Here is a 20,775-nt window from a genome sequence, read left to right as displayed (position 1 = left end):
TTGGGAAGTTTTCACAATACAAAAGGTGGGGTGGGGACTTACATTACTCTATAAGAAATTGGTTATTTTGGAACTGGGTGGCTGGGGGATGGAAGGAGGAAAATTTTCACTATAATATATACCTTTCCCTATGATATATATACCTTTTGAATTTTGAACCAAATAAACTGTATTTTCCATACCAAAACCAAAATTTATATTTATTTTTATTTTTTTAAATTTGTATTTATTTATGATAGTCACAGAGAGAGAGAGAGAGAGAGAGAGAGAGAGAGAGAGGCAGAGACACAGGCAGAGGGAGAAGCAGGCTCCATGCACCGGGAGCCCGATGTGGGACTCGATCCCGGGTCTCCAGGATCGTGCCCCAGGCCAAAGGCAGGCGCCAAACCACTGCGCCACCCAGGAATCCCCAAAATTTATATTTAGAAACTTATTCCTCTCTAGAATTAACCCTCTATAGGATTAAAACTCGCGGGTTGAATTTCTCCAAATAGACAAACATGGAACGTCCCTGTAATGGTGTTTTTGTTTATTACAACATTCTATAAAGTGATTTGTGCAGAAAATTTACACAAATTATAAAGTAAAATAGAGTCACTCTAAGTGTTTCTGGATGTCCTGGGGGTTTGAATGTTAGATAACACCTCAACGTTACTTTTTCTGAAAAAATACTTTATTTAGTTGAAAGAAAGAGCATGAGAGAGCGAGCACGAGCAGGTGAAGGGGCAGAGGGACAGGGAGAAGCAGACGCCCTGTTGAGCAGGGGGCCCAATGCGGGGCTCGATCCCAGAACCCTGAGATCATGACCTGAGCCAAAGTCAGATGCTCAACTGAGCCAACTTGGGTGTCCCTCCCCTCAACATTACTTTTCTAATTCATGCTGCCTCCAAGGCTGCCCTCCTTTTTTTTTGTTGTTGTTTTTTGTTTTTTTTTTGTTTTTTGTATCCTCCTTATTCCAATACACCTGATACCTTAATTGTTCCAGAAAACCTACAGCAGTAACACACTTGACTTAATACAACTGACCTAGTTCCCAATACTTTTTGGCATTAAAAGTCACAAAAAATTACTTTCAAGCTGCCAGTGGAGGTTTCTTACTACCTTTGGATATTGAAACTTTTGGGAGTCAGAGATTTTTTTCTTAATCAAGTCATTACTTATTTTATATACAGAAAATAAGAGATCATGCTGTAGCTAATTATATATAATTAATTATAACAACAAACATAAAGCAGATTAATACATACTGACATAAAATGACCCTCAATTTACATAATTCAGTAAAAATATCCATGGTGTATTGTAGAGGAAAGAAGCTCTATGTGATATTTGTTACTGTATATGCAGAGGGCATCTCTGGAAGACTATAAATAATCTAGAAATGATGGCATCCTCTGGGAGGGAAACAAGGGGACTGGCAGGAAGACTTACTTTTCACTCTAAACAACTTTGGAACTGTTTTAACTTTTTTTTTTTTAAGATTTTATTTATTTATTTAAGAGAGAGAAGATGGAGAGCAAGAGGGAGAAGCAGGCTCCCCGCTAAACAGGGAGCCTGATGAGGGGCTTGATCCCAGGACCCCGAGATCATGACCGAAGCTGAAGGCAGATACCCAACCAACTGAACTACCCAAGTGCACCCTGCTTTAAGTTTTTACCAAATGCATGTTTTACTTATTTTTTAAAAAATACATAAGTATATTTTGATAAATGCTGTCAAGGTATCATGTCTTTTATGTGGGGCAAGTTTGTAAAACTAGAAGAAAATAATATGTAATTCTACTATCCAGAAAACTGGTGTTAATGTTATATTGCATTTCTTTCTAATGAAATTTCTGGATGTTTTGTAAGCAAGAAGGTTTTCTGTTTTTAATTCAACATACTGTCTCTCCTCATTATTTTTCTAAAAGTGAAAACAAATTATTTATTAAAAATACATTTTTTTAGGGCAGCCCTGGTGGCGCAGCAGTTTGGCGCCGCCTGCAGCCTGGGGTGTGATCCTGGAGACCCGGGATCGAGTCCCGCATCGGGCTCCCTGCATGGAGCGGGCTTCTCCCTCTGTCTGTGTCTCTGCCTCTCTCTCTCTCTCTGTTTGTGAGTAAATAAATAAAATATTAAAAAAATAAAAATACATTTTTTAATATGTAGGCTCCAGAATGCAGGGCTTGAACTCTAGACCAAGATCAAGACCTGAACTGAGACCAAGAGTCAGTTGACTAAACTACCCAGGCACCCCTACTTACATAAATACATTCATTCATTCATTCAATATTTTATTTATTTATTCATGAGAGACACAGAGAGAGAGGCAGAGACATAGACAGAGAGACAGAGAGAGAGAGAGAGAAGTAGGCTTCCCGCAAGGAGCCCGATGCGGGACTCAATCCCAAGACCCCAGGATCACGACCTGAGCCAAAGGCAGATGCTCAACCACCCAGGTGGAACCCCCTACATTTATTTTTTTTATTTTTATTTTTTTAAAGATTTTATTTATTTATTCATAGAGACACACAGCAAGAGAGAGAGGCAGAGATGCAGGCAGAGGGAGAAGCAGGCTCCATGCAGAGAGCCTGATGTGGGACTCGATCCAGGGTCTCCAGGATCACGCCCCGGGCTGCAGGTGGCACTAAACCGCTGCGCCACTGGGGCTGCCCCTACATTTATTTTTTAAGTAAGCTCTATGATTGAAACCATGACCCTGAGATCAAGAGTGTATGCTCTACTGACTGAGCCAGCCAAGCACCCTTCTTTATTATACATTTAAAAGCACATTTTAAATATTTCAAATTTAAACATATACTTAAAATAATTTTGTAAGCCATGCCCCAAATCTTTAGGTTTGTTTCTTTGTTGTTTTTTAAAGATTTATTTATTTATTTTAGAGAGAGAGTACAAGCAGGAGAGGCAGGGAGAGGAAGAGAAAATCTCAAGCGGACTATACACTGAATGCAGAACCCAGCATAGGGCTCAATCTCATGACCCTGAGGTCACTACCCGAGCCAAAACCAAGAGTTGAAGGCTCAACTGACCAACTTCTTTTTTGAAAACATTTTATTTATTTATTTACTTTTATATAAAAAGATTTTGTTTTATTTATTTTTTTAAAGTAGGCTCCATGCCCTTTGTGGAGCCCAAAGTGGGGCTTGAATTCACAACCCTGAGATTAAGACCTAAACAGATTGAGTTGGAGCTTAACCATCTGAGCTACTTAATGCTCCAAGATTTTATATTTTTAAAAGTAATCTCTATGCCCACCCTAAGGATTGAACCTACAACCCCAAGATAAGAGTCACACACTCCATTAAGACAGACAGGCATCCTTTAAAAATATTTTAAATAGGTACATAGCATTCATCACAGCCAATCATTTTATTATTAGACATTTGTGTTTTTAGAAAACTTTTTAGGGGATCCCTGGGTGGCTCAGCAGTTTGGCGCCTGCCTTCGACCAGGGTGTGATCCTGGAGTCCTGGGATCGAATCCCATGTCGGGCTCCTTGCATGGGGCCTGCCTTCTGCCTGTGTCTCTGCCTCTCTCTCTCTCTCTCTCTCTGTCTCTCTGTCTCTCATGAATAAATGAATCAAATTAAAAAAAGAAAAAGAAAACTTTTTAGCCACCAAAGTGCAGAAGAGTATTTACAGCACCCTATACTTTGAATAAGAAAGGAAGGGAAATAAGAAAACATACCTGTATCTGCCCACGTGTGTGAAAATAAACATAGGATAAATCAACTAGAGACGAATGAGATTGGTGACTACAGTGGTGGCTGAGAACTGGTAGGAAAGGATGGAGGAAGGGTGAGAGAAGGGTGGAGTGAGGTCTCCAAGTACACTTTCTACAGAGCCCTGACTTGAAATCATGCTGATGGGACACACATTCAAAAGAAATTAAATAGGTAAAATCAACAAGGATAGTGGGGAAAGGCTCTTACAATGAATATGAACAGAGACAAATAAGCAGAACTGTATTTCAAATGAATAGCATAACTACACCAAGGAGGAGGGGGGGGGAGTACTCAGCCAAGTAACTGTTAAATGCAGTATTTTGAAAGATTTATTTATTTATTTTAAAGAGAGAGCAAGTGTGCATCTAGGCTGGAGTGAGGGTCTGAGGGAGAGGAAGAAGACTCTTAAGCAGACTCTCTGCTAAACACAGAGCCCAATGTGGGGCTTGATCTCCTGACCCTGAGATCACAACCTGAGCAGAAACCAAGAGTTGAATGCTTAACCAACTGACACCCAGGCGCCCCACAAACACAGTATTTTCACTATATACCTGTAGGCTAACAACAACCGTAAACCAATGCTGATGTCTTATTAGTAGGTTTGTTTTTCATGGTGGTATGGATTAGCAATTCTAAAACTATTTTTTGTGTATTTTAGGATCGAGCAAGTAAGTAAATGTCTTGTGGAACTGCCTTTCTCACTGTTAGAAAAAAGGAAATATGGAAGATGTTTGGAAATGGAAAAGAAAGAGACTTGAATAGTGAACCTAGTGGTCTGGACTGGAATCTGAAGTATCAATATGAACTCATTGTATTCATTCATTCATTCATTCATTTATTTTAAAGATTTTATTTATTTATTCATGAGAGACACACACAGAGAGGGGCAGAGAGACAGGCAGAGGGAAAAGCAGGCTCCATGCAGGGAGCCCAATGTGGGACTCGATCCCAGGACCCTAGGATCATGCCCTGGGCTGAAAGCAGGCGTTAAACTGCTGAGCCACCCAGGGATCCCCTATTTATTTATTTATTTTTAAAAAGATTTTACTTATTCATTCATGAGAGACAGAGGGAGAGAGGCAGAGACACAGGCAGACAGAGAAGCAAGCTCCCCAGGAGGAGCCCGATGTGGGACCTGGTCCCAGATCCCAGGATCATGCCCTGAGCCAAAGGCAGATGCTCAACCACTGAGCCACCCTGGCATCCCTGTATTTATTTATTTATTGGGCGGGTGCGGGGGCAGAGGGAGAGAGAGAGAGAGAATTTAAGCAAACTCCATGCTCAGCACGGATCTCTGAGATCATGAACTGAGCCAAAATCAAGAACAGGATGCTTAACTGACTGAGCCACCCAGGCAACCCTGAAGTCACTGTTTTTAATACGGATTGATATATAAATAGCTACAGATGTTGGGTGTGTGTAAATATATATAAGTCCTAGGTCAGTCACAATGAACATGTAGTGCTCAGACCTTGGTTTCTAAATAATGAGCTCCACTAGAAGGAATGAGGCTCTTTAAAGAAATGGTTGATTCTTGGGCAGCCCAGGTGGCTCAGCGGTTTAGTGCCGCCTTCAGTCCAGGCTGTGATCCTAGAGACCTGGGAACGAGTCCCATGTCGGACTTCCTGCATGAAGCCTACTTCTCCCTCTGCCTGTGTCTCTGCCTCATTCTCTCTGTGTCTTTCATGAATAAATAAATAAAATCTTAAAAAAAAAAAAAAAAAAAAGAAATGGTTGATTCCAGGGCAGAGGCAGGAAAGTAAAAGATGAACACAGAACATCTTGTTTTGCCAGAAATGAAAGAAAAGTCCTCAGGTGCCTGGGTGGCTCAGTGGGTTAAGCATCTGCCTTTGGCTCAGGTCATGATCCTGGAGTCCCAGGATCGAGCCTTGGGTCCAGCTTCCTGCTCAGTGGGAAGTCTGCTTCTCCCTCTCCCTCTGCCCCTCCCCTGCTTGTGCTCTCTCTCTCTCTCTCTCAAATGAATGAATAAAACCTAAAAAAAAAAAAAAAAAAAGCTCAAAGGCATGATGGAATTATGTCAGAAGGACCAGTGGCCATTAGATGCCCAATGGCCATCAGACTAAGTTGAGCATCAAAAATAAGGGACTGCAACAATTTATAACTCACTGAATAAATAAGAATTTATGAGGGGTGCCTGGGTGGCTCAGTCGGTTAAGTGTCTGCCTTTGGCTCAGGTCATGATCCCAGGGTCCTGGGATCGACCACTGCATCAGGCTCCCTGCTCAGTAGGAAGTCTGCTTTTTCTTCTTCCTCTGCCCCCACCCCCGCTTGTACTCTCTCTCTCAAATAAATAAATAAAATCTTAAAAAAAAGAATTTGTGAATCCATACTGATAAAAGGCAAACACATAAGTAAAAGGGGAAAAGGAAAAGCTTTTTTAGAGCAGAATGCTAACAATTAATGTAGAACAAATGATGGAGTTAGCAAATCTCTATTTGGTGGCCATATCATAGTAATAGTTGATCTCGTAATGATGGATTCAGTTAGGGATTATCAATGGAAGCTTAAGGTAGTATGTGCAAGTTTGATGAGCAACCTACACAGTGTCAAAGCATCCTCTAGAAGAAACTTAGTAAGAAGCATCAGACACTATCTTAAGTAAGTGTTCAAAGCTTATACCACCAGTAATGAGACAAGTCCATATTGTGAGGACATATCACTTCTGTGGCAATCCTACCAAAAATGTATTACCTGAATCTAATCATGAGGAAAAAGCAGAGAAACCTGAATTGAGGGACATTCTACAAAATAATTGATTTGGACTCTTCAAAAATATTAAGGTCATAAAAGACAAAGAATGGAGAAACTGTTCCAAATTTAAAGACATGACAGTGATTTAAATTAGACAGTGATCCTGGACCATAAAACAAAATAATATAATTTTTCGCCCTTTTGCTGTAAGGGACATTCTTGGGAAAATCAACTAAATCTGGATAAGGTCTTTAGATTGGTGATAATATTATTTATTTATTCATGAGAGACATGCACAGAGAGAGAGGCAGAGACACAGGCAGAGGGAGAAGCAAGCTCCATGCAGGGAGCCTGATGTGGGACTCGATTCCGGGTCTCCAGGATCAGGCCCTGGGCTGAAAGTGGTGCTAAACCACTGAGCAACCAGAGCTGCCCATCTTGATTTTTTTTTTTTTTAATGATTTTATTCATTTGAGAGAGAGAGAGAGAGAGAGAGAGAGAGATTGTGCACACGAGCAGAGGGAGCAGCAGGGAGAGGGAGAAGCAGACTCCCCCCCCAAGCAGGGAGCCTGATGCGGGGCTCGATCCCAGGACCCTAAGACCACGACCCGAGGCGAAGGCAGACACTTCACCGACTGAGCCACCCAGGCACCCCTAATTTCTTGATTTCGATAAATGTATGACCAATGGTTACGTAGGTCTATTTTTAGAAAATACACACCAAAGTCCAAGGTATTTAGAGGCAAAGAGGCATCATGCCTGCAATTTGCTCTCAAAATTGTGTGTGTGTGTGTGTATGTGTGTGTGTGTGTGTGAGAGACAGAGAGAGAGAGAGAAAGAGAGAGAAGAGAGTGTCATGGCAGAAAGGAAGAGAAGGATAAAAATAATGGTAGTAAAATGTTACCATTTGGGGAATCTTGGTGAAGTGTATATGAGAATTCCTTACACTGTTCTTTTAACTTTAACTTTTCTAGAAGTGTAACATTATTTCATAACACATGTAAACACCTTTCACACTGAAAGTAATACACAGAATATCCTTGATCCTAAATAATCTTTGTTTCCTTAGGAAAGATCGATGGACCTGGCACAGAGAGGTTTTTGAATACTTCTAAATTGGAGGAGAAAGGTGGTGGAAATGGAGGACTAAGGAGGGTCGACCATAGGGGTGAAGGCAGAGTGTGGAGCTGGAACTATAGACCAGGATGAGCGGGAACCAGAGGCCAGAGGAGTTCAAGGATCAGCAGGTGGGGGTGGGCGGGAGAACCAAAGCTGATGACATTTGAGATGCTTTTCTGAAACAATCCTTCTGTGGGTTTACCAATTGCCCATGGTAATTTTGGATCCTTCCCTCTGTATGCATCCCTTTGGTGCAGGCCAGTTACCCACTGATGAGTCACACTGAGTCCCTGAGCCTTTCTGGTTGGCACCCAAGAAGCAGCCACAACTTCTCCACTTGGTCCATAGTTACATGACCTAGTGGTTTACTACATGATGTAAGTAAATAATCTATACTAAGCTTTCATTTCAAATGCCAATAATCCACTTCATCAAGTATATGTATCCATATACATCAAGTATATGTATCAACTGGCTCTGAGTATTTGCTATTTGCAGTTAGGGACTACAGTAAGTGCTTTATTTATTTATTTATTTATTATTTATTTATTTATTTATTTATCACTGAGTGCTTTATATGGATTATCTCATTTAATCATCCCAATACCCTGACAGAATGGAACTAGTATATGTTCATTTCACTGATGAAGAAAATTACGTCTAGAGAGGTAAGTTAAGGTAAGCCTTGTACGTCATAAAGCTTAGAGTCAAATCCAGGAGTCTGACTATAGAGTCCCCACTCCAAATCACAATGTTATGATGGATAAAACATTTTAATTAGGAAGAAAAAAGGTAATCAATCATAAATTGAAAAGAGGAAGTTAATAAATTGGGAGTTTAGAATGAAAATTATATTCTGTGAAATACACATTCCATTTTTCTGTTCTGTAATCCTGCAAACGTGCGCATGACAAAGCAAACGTACCTGACAGAAGAACTGCTGCTGGGTTCCTGCTCCAGGTGTGTTACTGAAGGTGCTGGTAGATTTGGAAGAAGAAACTGGAAGACGATGAGACACACTGACCGGTACTGGAGTCCTATTTGGCTGGGTCAGCTGATCTCCTGTAAAGTTTGATCCTGATGCACCCGACTGAACCACAGACCCGAGACTAGGATGGGCAGTGCTGGAGGAGCTGACACTAGGGAACCGACTCGGTCCTGACATGCTGGTCACCGAGGGCATCGTGGTGAAGCCAGGTCTTCCTTGGGAGACGTTGCTCTGCCCAGGTGACAGGTGTAATACGGTTGGTGATGCTTGCTGCAACTGGCATCTGTCCACCAACGATCTGAGGAGAGGCGTGATTGACTATCACTGGGCTTCCAGAGGCAGCAAATGTTTGCCCAGACACTAACTGGACGGCGGCATTCTGGTTGTTCAGCATCTGTCCAGAATACGGTTGGTTGGTCCTGAGCATGTTGGAAGAGTTTCTGTTCAACATGACATGCTCTGAGGCCACTTGGCCAGAGATGAGCTGAGAAGGTTGAGTCTGAAGCAGTTGCCCATTTATGGTCTGGACATGGTGTACCGAGTTGGAACTGACAGAAAGGCTTGTGGGTATGAGGAACTGACTTTGGGGTGTGTGAGGCTGGCCCATGGGAGAATGAATAACGATACTACCCCCAGCGCTGCTCACTGCCTGTGAGGTGACTGGTTTTCTTGTGTTCTGTTGGTTTACAATGTTCACAGACATGTGTGGACCAACTACGGAGCCCTGGGGTGAGCTGGCAGAGGCAAAAGAGATCCCTTGTTGAACATGGTGCTGCTGTATCCCCAGATTGTTCACATTGTATGTGTTCTGCTGACCCATCTGGATAGGCTTTGGCTGGATATTAATTGGGACTTTATTTGAATTTGGTGCAAGACCCCTCTGTATGATGATATTATGCACAGGTAAAGATGTCTGAAAATTTGTGCTGTTAAATGGAACTGTGACTGGCTGTGCTACGGGACTGGAACTGGAGTTCCCAAACAATGAATTGCCATTAGGAGTCTGTCTATGAACCAGGAGCCCGCCACTCACATTTGATGGAGCTTGCTGCCCGCTGCCCTTCAATATGATTTGAGATCCATCTAGGTTATTAATAGTCATCATGGAAGGTTGATTACCAAATGACCCAATTAGCTGTATTTGACCAGAACCGCTAATCTGACTGCTGTTAGACAGATGCTGGCTGGGAACACTGATCCCCACGTGTTGCATAAAGCCATGTTGCACACCCACTGTATTGCTTGCAAATGATGCTCCGACAGGCACGTGAGTCACCCCTATAGGCTGCAGCGTCTGACCTGAGTAATTCGAAACATTAGAAGCCTGAGTAAAGGATGCTGATGAAGAAGGATGAAGCTGAGCTTGTGCAAACTGTTGGCTTGAACCTATACTGGCATCCAAATATGCCTCTTCGGCCAACGTCTGTTCAGTGATATTGGCCTCCTGCAAGGATTTCTGAAGAATGTCGAAAGGTTGGTCCTCACTGAGATCAGGAAGAGGAGAAGACTCAAGTTCATCTTCCAGGAACTGAAGGCTACTTGAGAGTGGCAGTCCATCACTGGGTCCTTCTCCAAGCTGGCTGCTTACAGCTTTGAGGGATGATTTAGGATCAGCATTCTAAAAGAAGAAGCAGTGTGTTATCCAGCATATCGAACCTTTGAAAGAGATCCTTAACAAAACAACCACCACCACCCACCAAAAAACCAAAAAAATAATAAAAAGTGCTTCACTTTTGAATAGAATATAGTCTTATCAGGCACGACTCTCCCAAGTGCTCAGCTTATTCTTAATTCTATTTCTTTAATAATGATGTCTGACTTGTTTCTATTAAGGGTACACAATCATTGCTCTGGTAAATTATTTTATAGAAAATAGATAAATAACAGGAACACACTGAGAACTATCTGGAGTTTAGCTTCATTTTTTGAGATACAGGCACACACTTGATTTTTCAGGACTGGCCCCAGTCCGGGGCTTGAGTGACATTCATTGAGTATGTGTACCCAGGAAAGGGCCATGTCTAGTCCTCTGTATGGCGGGAGTGAGTTTTGGGTATTTTGGGTATTGTTCTGTTAGAGGTCCAGAAGGTAGCCCAGAGTTAGCCCTGTCTTTCAAGGCTTCTCAGAACCTCCACCTAGTTCTAACCCCTAACACCAAAGTAAGACTGGTCCAGACAAAAACAAGCTTCCCACATAAAATGAGTGAATGGTCATTTGGGTTTTTTTTGTTTGTTTGTTTGTTTCTTTAGATTTTTAAAAAAATGTATTTAGTCATGAGAGACAGAGAGAGAGAGAGAGAGAGAGAGAGAGGCAGAGACACAGGCAGGGGGAAAAGCAGGCTCCATGCAAGGAGCCTGACATGGGACTCGATCCCGGGTCTCCAGGATCAGGCCCTGGGCCGAAGGCAGCACTAAACTGCTGAGCCACCCGGGCTGCCCGGTCATTTGATTTCTTAGAAGGAATCAACCTAATGTGATGCTTTTAAAACTACTTCAGTGTCCTATTTGAAAGTAAAAGTCCATCAACAGTCTAGGAATGGGCATGTCAACTAGAGACAACACAGGCAAACAATGAGAACTGAATGTGATAAGTAAGTTCTCCTCCACTGTGCAGCAGGTTTTTTTGGGGACAGGTCAAAATCAGAAAAGGTATGGAATCAGCAGCTACTTAAAATAAGGTGGAGATAACACAAATGTACTTCACACTACTGGACTGTATGTTTAAAATGGTTAAGATGGTAGATTTCACAAATATTTTAGCACAATTGAACATTTTAAAAAAGGAAGGTAGAGTAAAAAATTAAAAACAGGTCAGCGTTATACTATATGTTGGCAAATTGAACATTAGTAAAAAAAGTATACAAAAAATTAATAAATAACAACAGGTCAGTGAAGAATAAGAGTTCTAACCTGCAAAATTATAGAGATTCTCAGCCCTAGGCCAATAAGGTGTTGGAGGCCAGATGATGGGAAGAACTAGGTAGAAAAGCCATGACTAGGTTCATTTGACCCTGAGTCAACCAACTATTGAAGTGGGACCATCATGGCAGGGCTTGAAGAATCATTTGAAAGGAAATGCTGAAAGCAAGGAGGTTTTTTGTTTGTTTTGTTTTGTTTTGTTTTGTAGAACAATATCTAGACAACAAGGGTTATCTCCTGCATGATCATACACAGTTTAATGTTTTTATAATGTATAATAAATTAACAGACCATAAGTTTGAACAGCCATATTTTTCAGAGCTTTAAAATATCTATACTAAAGAAAAACGTTTACAATATCCAACATGATGTACTAGAAATACCCAATAAATATATGCCGAATGAAACAGTCTGAAAAGTCACAATTAATACTCACATGGTTGGGGGAGGGTTGTTAAACAAAAATCATTACCATCAAGGGACAGGCTAAATATCTACTTTATGGGCTTTTTTTTTTTTTTAAGTTTTTATTTATTTATTAATGAGAAGCACAGAGAGAGAGAGAGAGAGAGGCAGAGACACAGGCAGAGGGAGAAGCAGGCTCCATGCAGGGAGCCTGACGTGGGACTCGATCCCGGGTCTCCAGGATCATGCCCTGGGCTGAAGGCAGCGCCAAGCCGCTGAGCCACCCGGGCTGCCCCTACTTTATGGGCTTAATGGCAACACATGAAGTTACTACTTGTTCAGTATGAATTTCAGAAACGCTCCTAATTCACAAGGCTTATGGGAGACTGGAGTGGTGACTTTAAAGACACTTCTAGCCAGTGGAGGTGTCTCGCATGACATGATCTGACATAACTTCCACACACTCAAATACTTGAAAGAACTGTGCACTCCCAAGGACTTTCAGAATACTATTTCTTGTTATACATGAAGAAAATAAAGGCCCTGCTGGGAAGTTAACATTTATTGAGCACTGTAACCACATAATTTCCATGGGCTAGTCAATTAATGTTACCCAACCTAGGAAGTAGTTCTATTATTCTCCTGGTTTCATAAATAAGGAAATTGAACCTTACAGAGATTTAGTGATATATCCAAGGTTACACGGCTAGTAAGTGGTAGAGTGAGGAGTCAAACTTGGGCAGTCTGACTCTGGGCTGGCTACCATTCATCATAGAAGAAGGCGCTTGAAAAGACGAAAGCAACATAGGCTTAAACATAGTCATTTGGATATAGTTTGCAAGCAAGACTTCCCTATTTTCCAGGTCAGGAGTATTGTCTAGATGCTCCTAGAGCTTGAGAATATGGAATCTAGAATGGACAACCTGAGGGAGAATCCTAGCTCTGTAACTCATGGCTGTATAGTTTGGAGCAAGTACTAACCTGTGTTTTAGTTTCCTCAGATATAAAATACAGATCACAATAGAACCTACTTCACAGAGTTACCATGTGGATTAAGTGGTTAATCATGCTAAACTATTGGTGCCAAGAACATACCAAATGTTCAGGAAGTTTTAGTTATTATTCTTTTTTTTTTTTAATTTTTATTTATTTATGATAGTCACAGAGAGAGAGAGAGAGAGAGAGGCAGAGACACAGGCAGAGGGAGAAGCAGGCTCCATGCACCGGGAGCCCAATGTGGGATTCGATCCCGGGTCTCCAGGATCACGCCCTGGGCCAAAGGCAGGCGCCAAACCGCTGCGCCACCCAGGGATCCCTATTATTCTTTTTTTTCTTATTTAAGATGGATATGTTTAGTAAGTAACTACAATTAAGAATAATTTCTTTAAAGCTTTGTGACAAGTTCTAAAATATTCTAATATGACTTTTTTAGGTTATAACATTCCCAAGTCATTCTAGAAAGACAGCTGAAAGCTTAGGAAAATGGCAAAATATATCTCATATAGCTTATCTAAGTTGATGAAGTTAAAAGGAGACAATGTCAACACCATTCAGTAGATCCTCCCTCCCTTTCAATTACAAGAGACAAGGTAGTAACTCTCATCAGGATCCAAAGGCAATGAAAGCCTCGGTTCACAAACCATCAATGAGAGAGAAACACTTTATCACTCGATGTGGTTTCCAATACTCACACTGGAGTTGGCGAAAATTGAATTTGAATTGGCTGCAGAATATCCTGCATTAGTCAAGTCATCATTGCTCTGCAAAGGTACAAATTCGATAAAGTGATTATTTTAACTGTAAAGAAGTGACAAAATTGGTATCTGTGATGTTCTAAGTATTACTTACAGATTTATTACTAGGTCCATGTAGAAAATAGTTCAATGCTTGTGGGTCTCTGGAAAACAGCAACAAAGAAAGAAAACAGCAAATAAATACATAACTTATATTTAGGATTCATTTTCACTAGGGTAAAAAGAAAATGACATATTAGCCTGAGTAAAATTCTCTCCTTATTTTAAAACAGTTTTATTAAGTTTTTTGTTTAATTCTTGATTTCTTGATGTTCTATTTCCTATTATCACTCATTTCTGCCTCCTGAGATTTGTTAGAAGGTAAATTTAATAAAGAATGACCTAATTATGAACCTTATCATATCCAAAGATCTCTGTCTCTTTATGTGTTAATCCATACTCTGTGTTGATTTTTATTTATTTTAATTTTAACTTATTTATTAGAGAGAGAACACACAAATAGGGAGAGCAGCAGAGGGAGAGGGAGAAGCAGGTTCTCGGCTGAGCAGAGAACCTGATGTGGGGGCTCGATCCCAGGACCCTAGGATCATGACCTGAGCCAAAGGCAGATGCTTAACTGATTGGGCCACCCAGGTGCCTCTGTTGATTTTTATTTTAAAAACCCACGCAGTTTTTTTTTTTTAATTTAAATAATCTCTACTCCCAACATGGGGCTTGACTCATGACCCCGAGATCAAGAGTCACATACTCCACTCACTGAGCCAGCTGGGTACCCCAAAAACCCACTCAGTTTTTAATATGCTTGCTTATTAGGTTGTTTTGGTACAGCAAACCTCACACATTGGATTTATTCTGATTTTGGAATGAATATCTTACCCGATAAGATCAAGGAGACACGAGTCATCATCATCATCCATGACAACTATAAGAAAAGGAATAAAGTGCTGGTTAGCAAAGCAGATTAAAGCAGTAACATCAATACAACATAAAAATACACTCTTTACTTTCCTAGATAAGTAACTGTGTAATTCATCTAAGTTTTTCTCTCGTTGCTGGTCTTTAACGGGATTTTAAAAATTTTGTGGTCATTCAAGAGACTAAATAAATACCCAATTTAAATTGTTTTTATTGAATGCAAATCCTTAACTTACAAGTCAAAAAGGAATCTAGATAAATCAAAGATAGTTGGCAGCAACCCTTCCCAAACAGATTCCCCAAAGGGACTGTAAACCAGGAACAGTAACTTCCTCAAAATGCATCACGAGAAAGGGGAGAAATAATATTTTTGTTTTAGAAAAAAAATCTCATGAATTCAGAGGTCTTTTGGGTTTTATGACTGAACGTTTCCAAACATGGTGAGCAGTCTGGATTTCTTGCCATATTTTGGCTCTCTTTACAAAAACAGAAAAGCCGTTCTCCTTACTTTTTGAGACAGAGGAGACACCATAGCCCCAGGCAGTACAGATACAGGCTTGGCCCCAGAGGTCCCAGGTTCCTCCCCAGGCAGCAGCACTGCCAACTGTTCGATTCCAAACAATCTATAGCCCATCCCTGGAATCTTTAAAGTGGAAAATCTCAACCCCCAAATCCCCCTAGCTCCAAGCCCCAAGTTCCCTCTCTCCCCAGCCACCGACAGCATCAAGCCTAGCCAGCGCAATTACTGTGCTCTGGCTGAAACAATAACAACTGGACAAGTTCCAACAGCAGTTCTCCCCCTTTCTCCTCCCTCCCCCGAGATCCGGTAAACTTACACTAGTGATCCGACACCTGGCAACACTGCTTCGCACCCATTTCGAGCCATGCGTGGAATAATTTACATCACGGAATGCCGGGGCCAAGAGTTCTGGAGCAGTTGGAAAGGGCAGTTGTGAACGGCAGTTGGACGGAGGAATGAAATCCTGAAGAGATGCCCAGAAGAGGGACACGCCCGAAGAAGGCAGAAGGGATAATTTCTACTCAATGTTTTTTCTTGGTTAAAACTGTCATCTCCTCTCCAGTTCTCCCAAACTCCCCATCCTATCAGTCACAAGGCCAAACAAGTATAAAACTGGCTCCTGCCCCATGGAAGGAAACTTGCTTCCCCCAGGAAAGGTCTGGAAGGGGTAAGTATCCCCCTGATGTGAGACCTTCCCGTTGTGGGGGTGAATTCGTTCAGTTGTCGGATGGCCTGGGGTGATCAGAAGCCATTTGAGGGGAACTTTGGTGGAGAGGCAAGATGACGGTGAGCTGGGAGGAAGGAGAGGGGAAGCTGACACCCTGGGGTAACCTCCAGGCTAAACTGTGCAAGGGGCAGCAGGCCAGGTGAAATCTGCTTTGAGGACTCAGACATACAGGCTAGCATGACCATCCTTCTGAGGATGGAAAAGCGGGGAAACTATCATTAACTAAATATATAGAAATCTGTGGGAAGGGCTTCCCTTCGATCCTGATGTTTTATAGGGCAGAATTGCATCAGCCATAGCTCATTATTGTGCCATGAGCTTGTCTCCCAGACATCACAATCACATGGAATAAATCCAGCAATTTCAAACATCATTAAGTCTATAAAGTGGGTATTATTTCTTTACTTCGACGTGACTTTTTAAGCGGAGTTCTACTATATCCTTTGTAAATTTATTTTTTATAGTGTCTAACAGTTTCTGGAACAAACTAAGAAAAATGTAAGTGAAGTATAGCCTCTACTGAAACCACTTTTTATAACTATGCCAGCTTCCCACACAACTTTACACCTGTACGGACTCTTCTAGCAGAGGAGATGCCCAAGGGTTAACAAACCGAGAAAGGAAGTCAGCATCAGTCAGCCTAAGAATGTGTCACTGCCACTGGGACTTTCTTTTCTTTTTTTTTTTAAGATTTTATTTATTCATGAGAGACACCGACTGAAAGAGAGAGAGGGAGAGAGAGAAAGAGAGAGAGAGAGAGAGGCAGAGACTCAGAGGGAGAAGCAGGCCCCACGTAGGGAGCCCGATGTGGGACTCGATCCCGGGTCTCCAGGATCAGGCCCTGGGCTGAAGGTGGTGCTTAAACTGCTGAGCTACCCGGGCTGCCCCCACTGGGACTTTCAAGCACAGAGAACATTTGCCAGAATTTGAAGGGACCAGCTAGTCCTTGAGTAGTGAAAGAGAACAATTTTATCATACTGGATGAAATTAAAAGCCATTGTGTACCCTTCCCGAACCGAACGGACTGCTCAAACACTTGATAGTACGCTCCCCAGGGTATCTGTCCTACCAGACAGACAGGCCTCTGCTTCTAGCCCCCTTGGGTAGAACTCTGTGAGCCTTTATAGTCAGGGGTACCCTGAGAATTCCACTTTTTAAAGGGCCATACTCTTCTGACTTTGAACGGTTTCAAATTCAAAGAGATAACTCCTATCTCTAGGTCTCTAGCTCTACATACTGCCAAAACAGTCATCCTATGCCTAGTCCAGTAGTTCTTTTCCCTAGGAGGACACATGGTCCACCAAAGTCAATTTACCAAAGGAGAGGTATAGAAATTGACAATTCAGAAGTGGGAAGACAAGGTGAGGATCAGAAATGAATGATTTCAAAAGTGAAGAGTTTAATTTTCTTTGGAAAGGCTCACTTTTTCCTTGCTGAGACTCTTTTCTCCTGTAAGTTAACAACCCTGGAATCACTAAGTGGGCCGCTGGCCACAAGTGAAATTTACAATGTGTAAAAGAGAAGTCCCCACTCTTAGGGGGGGGACTAGATCAATAGTTAAAAACTACTTCTTGACTCAATACACTTAAGCGAGACATACTCCCCTCAGTAACAGCAGTTCACGACAATAGGATTTGTCACAGAGGGAAAGAGACTGTAGTTCTTACAGAATCCTGTTAGGTATCCCAAGAGGGCAGAAATCACTATCCCAGACACCTGGTTACTATTCTTTTTTTTTTTTTTTAAGTGGATAGCATGGAGCCCAACATGGGGGCTAGAACTCGGGACCCTGAGATCAAGACCTGAGCTGAGATCAAGAGTCGGATGCTTAACTGACTGAGCCAGTCAGTAATGGTAATCAGTGCCCCCTGATTACCACTCTTAAAAAAAAAAATAAAGCTACTATTAAAATTGTCCTTATAGGAGTCAGCACTTTGAATAATAGCTTTAAATCAAGAGGACATAGTAAGTATACAAGTGACATATTAAATCAGTGGGGGCAGGAGAGATGCTTGGGTGGCTCAGCGGTTGAGCATCTGCCTTTGGCTCAGGGTGTGATCCTGGTCTGGGATCGAGTCCCACATTGGGCTCCCTACGAGGAACCTGCTTCTCTCTCTGTCTCTGTGTCTCTCATGAATAAATAAATAAAATCTTAAAAAAAGCAGTGGGGGAAAGAAGTTAGCTGTATGGAGAAAAGATGGTGGATCCATACCTTACATTTTACACAAAAGTAAATTCTAGATGGATCAAACGATTATAAGGGGGGCAGAGAGATGAGAACCTTAAAGTACTAGCATAAATACATGGGATTTTTTTTTTTTTAAGTTTGAGTAATCTACTCTACATGGGGCTGAAACTCACAACCCTGAGATCAAGAGTCACACACTTCTCGGACTGAGCCAGCCAGGTGCCCTGAGACATTGTTTTTTTTTTATACTCTTGGAGTGGGGAAAGTCTGTCACAAGATATAGAAGTACAAAATACTAAAAAAAAACAAAAACAAAAGTACAAAATACTGACAAATTTGATGACATAAAAATTTAAAATTCTGCGTGATAGGGGCTCCTGGGTGGCTCAGTCGGTTACGCCTCTGTCTGCCTTCGGCTCAGGCCATGATTTCAGGGTCCTGGGATCAAGCCCCCTATTGGGCTCCCTACTTCTCCCTCTCCTTCTCCCTGCTGCTCTTCCTGCTTGTGCTCTCTCTCACTCAAATAAATAAATCTTTAAAAAAAAAAATCCAGCGTAGGATTATTGCTTCTAGCAAAAGACTGCAAAAATCCTAGATGTTGGGGCACCTGGGTGGCTCAGTGGTTGAGCATCTGCCTTTGGGCTTGGATCATGATCCTGGAGTCCTGGGATCAAGTCCCACATAAGGCTCCCTGTAGGGAGCTTGCTTCTCTCTGTGTGTCTCTCATGAATAAATAAATAAAATCTTTGGGACACCTGGGTGGCTCAGTGGTTGAGCGTCTGCCCTTGGCTCAGGGCATGATCCCGGAGTCCCAGGATCAAGTCCCACATCGGGGCTCCCTGCATGGAGCCTGCTTCTCTCTCTGCCTCTGCTTCTGCCTCTCTCTCTCTCTCCCTGTGTCTCTCATGAATAAATAAATAAAATCTTAATAAATAAATAAATAAATAAATAAATAAACAAATAAATAAAATCTTAAACAACAACAACCACCACCTAGATGTCATGAGTATGGGGTTTCTTTTTGGAATGATGAAAATGTTCTGGAACTAAATCACTGAATTGTACACTAGAAGGGGTGAATTTTATGGCATATAAATTATAATTTGATTTAAAATATTAAAAAAAACACCCTAGATGTCATTCATGAGAGACTTGTTAAGTCAGTTATGGTTTCCACCCACATTGTGTAATAGCACACAGCCATTAAAAACCATGGAGAAACTTTATACAAACTGCCTTGGAAGGATACATTGTCAAAGGAAAAAGGCACATTATAGTATGTTCAATCTTTCCTCTATCTTCTTGAACTTAAAAGAGTGATAAATTTTTAATGTCTTTCTCCATAAACTCCATCATTTGTATCATTTCTGGGTCTGTTTCTATTGATTGATCTTTTTTTTCTCTTCATTACTGGTAGTATTTTCCTACTGCTTTGCATACCTGATAAATTTTTTTTAAAGATTTTATTTATTTATTCATGATAGTCACAGAGAGAGAGAGAGAGAGAGAGAGAGAGAGAGAGGCAGAGACACAGGCAGAGCAAGAGCAGGCTCCATGCAGGGAGCCCGACGTGGGATTCGATCCCGGGTCTCCAGGATTGCGCCCTGGGCCAAAGGCAGGCGCCAAACCGCTGTGCCACCCAGGGATCCCCTGCATACCTGATAAATTTTTATTGGATGCCAGACATTGTTAATTTTACGTTATCAAGTACTGGATACTTTGTAACCCTATAAATATTTCTGAATTTTGTCTAGGACACAGTAAGTTACTTATTTTTTTTTCTTTCTTTCTTTTAAAAAAGATTTTATTTATTTATTCATGAGAGACACAGAGAGGCAGACACAGGCAGAGAGCCCGATGCGGGACTCGACCCAGCCATCCTGGGATCACGCCCTGAGCCGAAGGCAGGTGCCCAACTGCTGAGCCACCCAGGTGTCCCTACTTATTTTTTCAAAAGACTTATTTATTTATTTTAGAGAGAGAGGGCATGGGGGAGGGGCGGAAGGAGCAAGAGAGAATCCCAAGCAGGCTCCATGCCCAGCCCGAGCCTGACTCGTGGCTCAACCTCACGACCCTGAGATGATGACCTGAGCTGACATGAGTCAGACACTTAACCTACTGAGCCACTCAGGCACTCCTCAATTAAGTTTCTTATAAATCACTTGATCTTCTTGAGGCTTGCTTTTAAGCTCTATCTCTCTTTGGGGCTAATTTCGCCCTATCTTGAGGCAACAATATTATTCACTTGATGTCTCATGTATTACAAGGATTTTTGTACTCTCACAGGTAGAACACAAACTATTTTCTGCCCTGGATAAATATTGTTTGATAAATTTGTCAAACTTCTTTAAGATGAACTTCAACACGGTGATAATTAGTTTACTGATGACAGAATCATTAACCATACAAATCAGTGTTTCTCAAACTGGGGTCTGAGAAAATAATCTGGGGTGGTCTGAATTCTCAAGTTTGAGAAACATTAACAGATTCTAAAGCTATCCAGAAATATACACACTGAAATATACAGAGGGCTCATAAGAATTGTGCTCTGAGTGTTGTTCCCTCTAATCCTCGTGGGCAGTTCCCTCCCAGGATAAGGGTCTCTCCCCCACCCCCTTGTACTGACTGGTCACCAGCTGAGGACTTGGGAGTTTTTTCTCTGGGCAGTGCTCTCCTCTCCGGTATCCTGCCATATATTTTAGCCCTTTCACCCACCAACCTTGGAAGATGATCAGACTCCATCTGGCATCCCATTCCCTATGCTGTGGCCTTGCTATGCTCTCTAGATAGACAGTAAGCTGGGGCA

General features: G+C 41.7%; 1 protein-coding gene and 1 long non-coding RNA gene across 3 annotated transcripts in view; one reads left to right on the top strand and one right to left on the bottom strand.

Annotated features, from left to right (window-relative positions):
* BICRAL (BICRA like chromatin remodeling complex associated protein) overlaps positions 1 to 20,775 on the bottom strand; it is a 79,350-nt gene that overhangs the window by 26,255 nt on the left and 32,320 nt on the right. The window contains 5 exon segments of the mRNA XM_025418810.3: positions 8,480 to 8,818; positions 8,820 to 10,160; positions 13,557 to 13,625; positions 13,714 to 13,762; positions 14,496 to 14,541. Of these exon segments, the coding sequence (XP_025274595.1) occupies positions 8,480 to 8,818; positions 8,820 to 10,160; positions 13,557 to 13,625; positions 13,714 to 13,762; positions 14,496 to 14,536 (1,839 nt within the window). The 5' untranslated portion in view covers positions 14,537 to 14,541.
* Positions 15,026 to 20,775, top strand: part of LOC112641599 (uncharacterized) — a 60,710-nt gene continuing 54,960 nt past the window's right edge. The window contains exon 1 of one of the 2 annotated variants that reach the window (XR_007401444.1): positions 15,026 to 15,721. This is a non-coding gene — a long non-coding RNA (uncharacterized LOC112641599). The remainder of the gene's footprint in view (positions 15,722 to 20,775) is intronic. The other variant, XR_003124722.3, reaches the window with a different exon arrangement.

The sequence above is a fragment of the Canis lupus genome, chromosome 12, assembly GCF_003254725.2.
Source record: "Canis lupus dingo isolate Sandy chromosome 12, ASM325472v2, whole genome shotgun sequence".
Classification (NCBI taxonomy): domain Eukaryota; kingdom Metazoa; phylum Chordata; class Mammalia; order Carnivora; family Canidae; genus Canis; species Canis lupus.
This window is presented reverse-complemented; position numbering and strand designations above follow the sequence as displayed.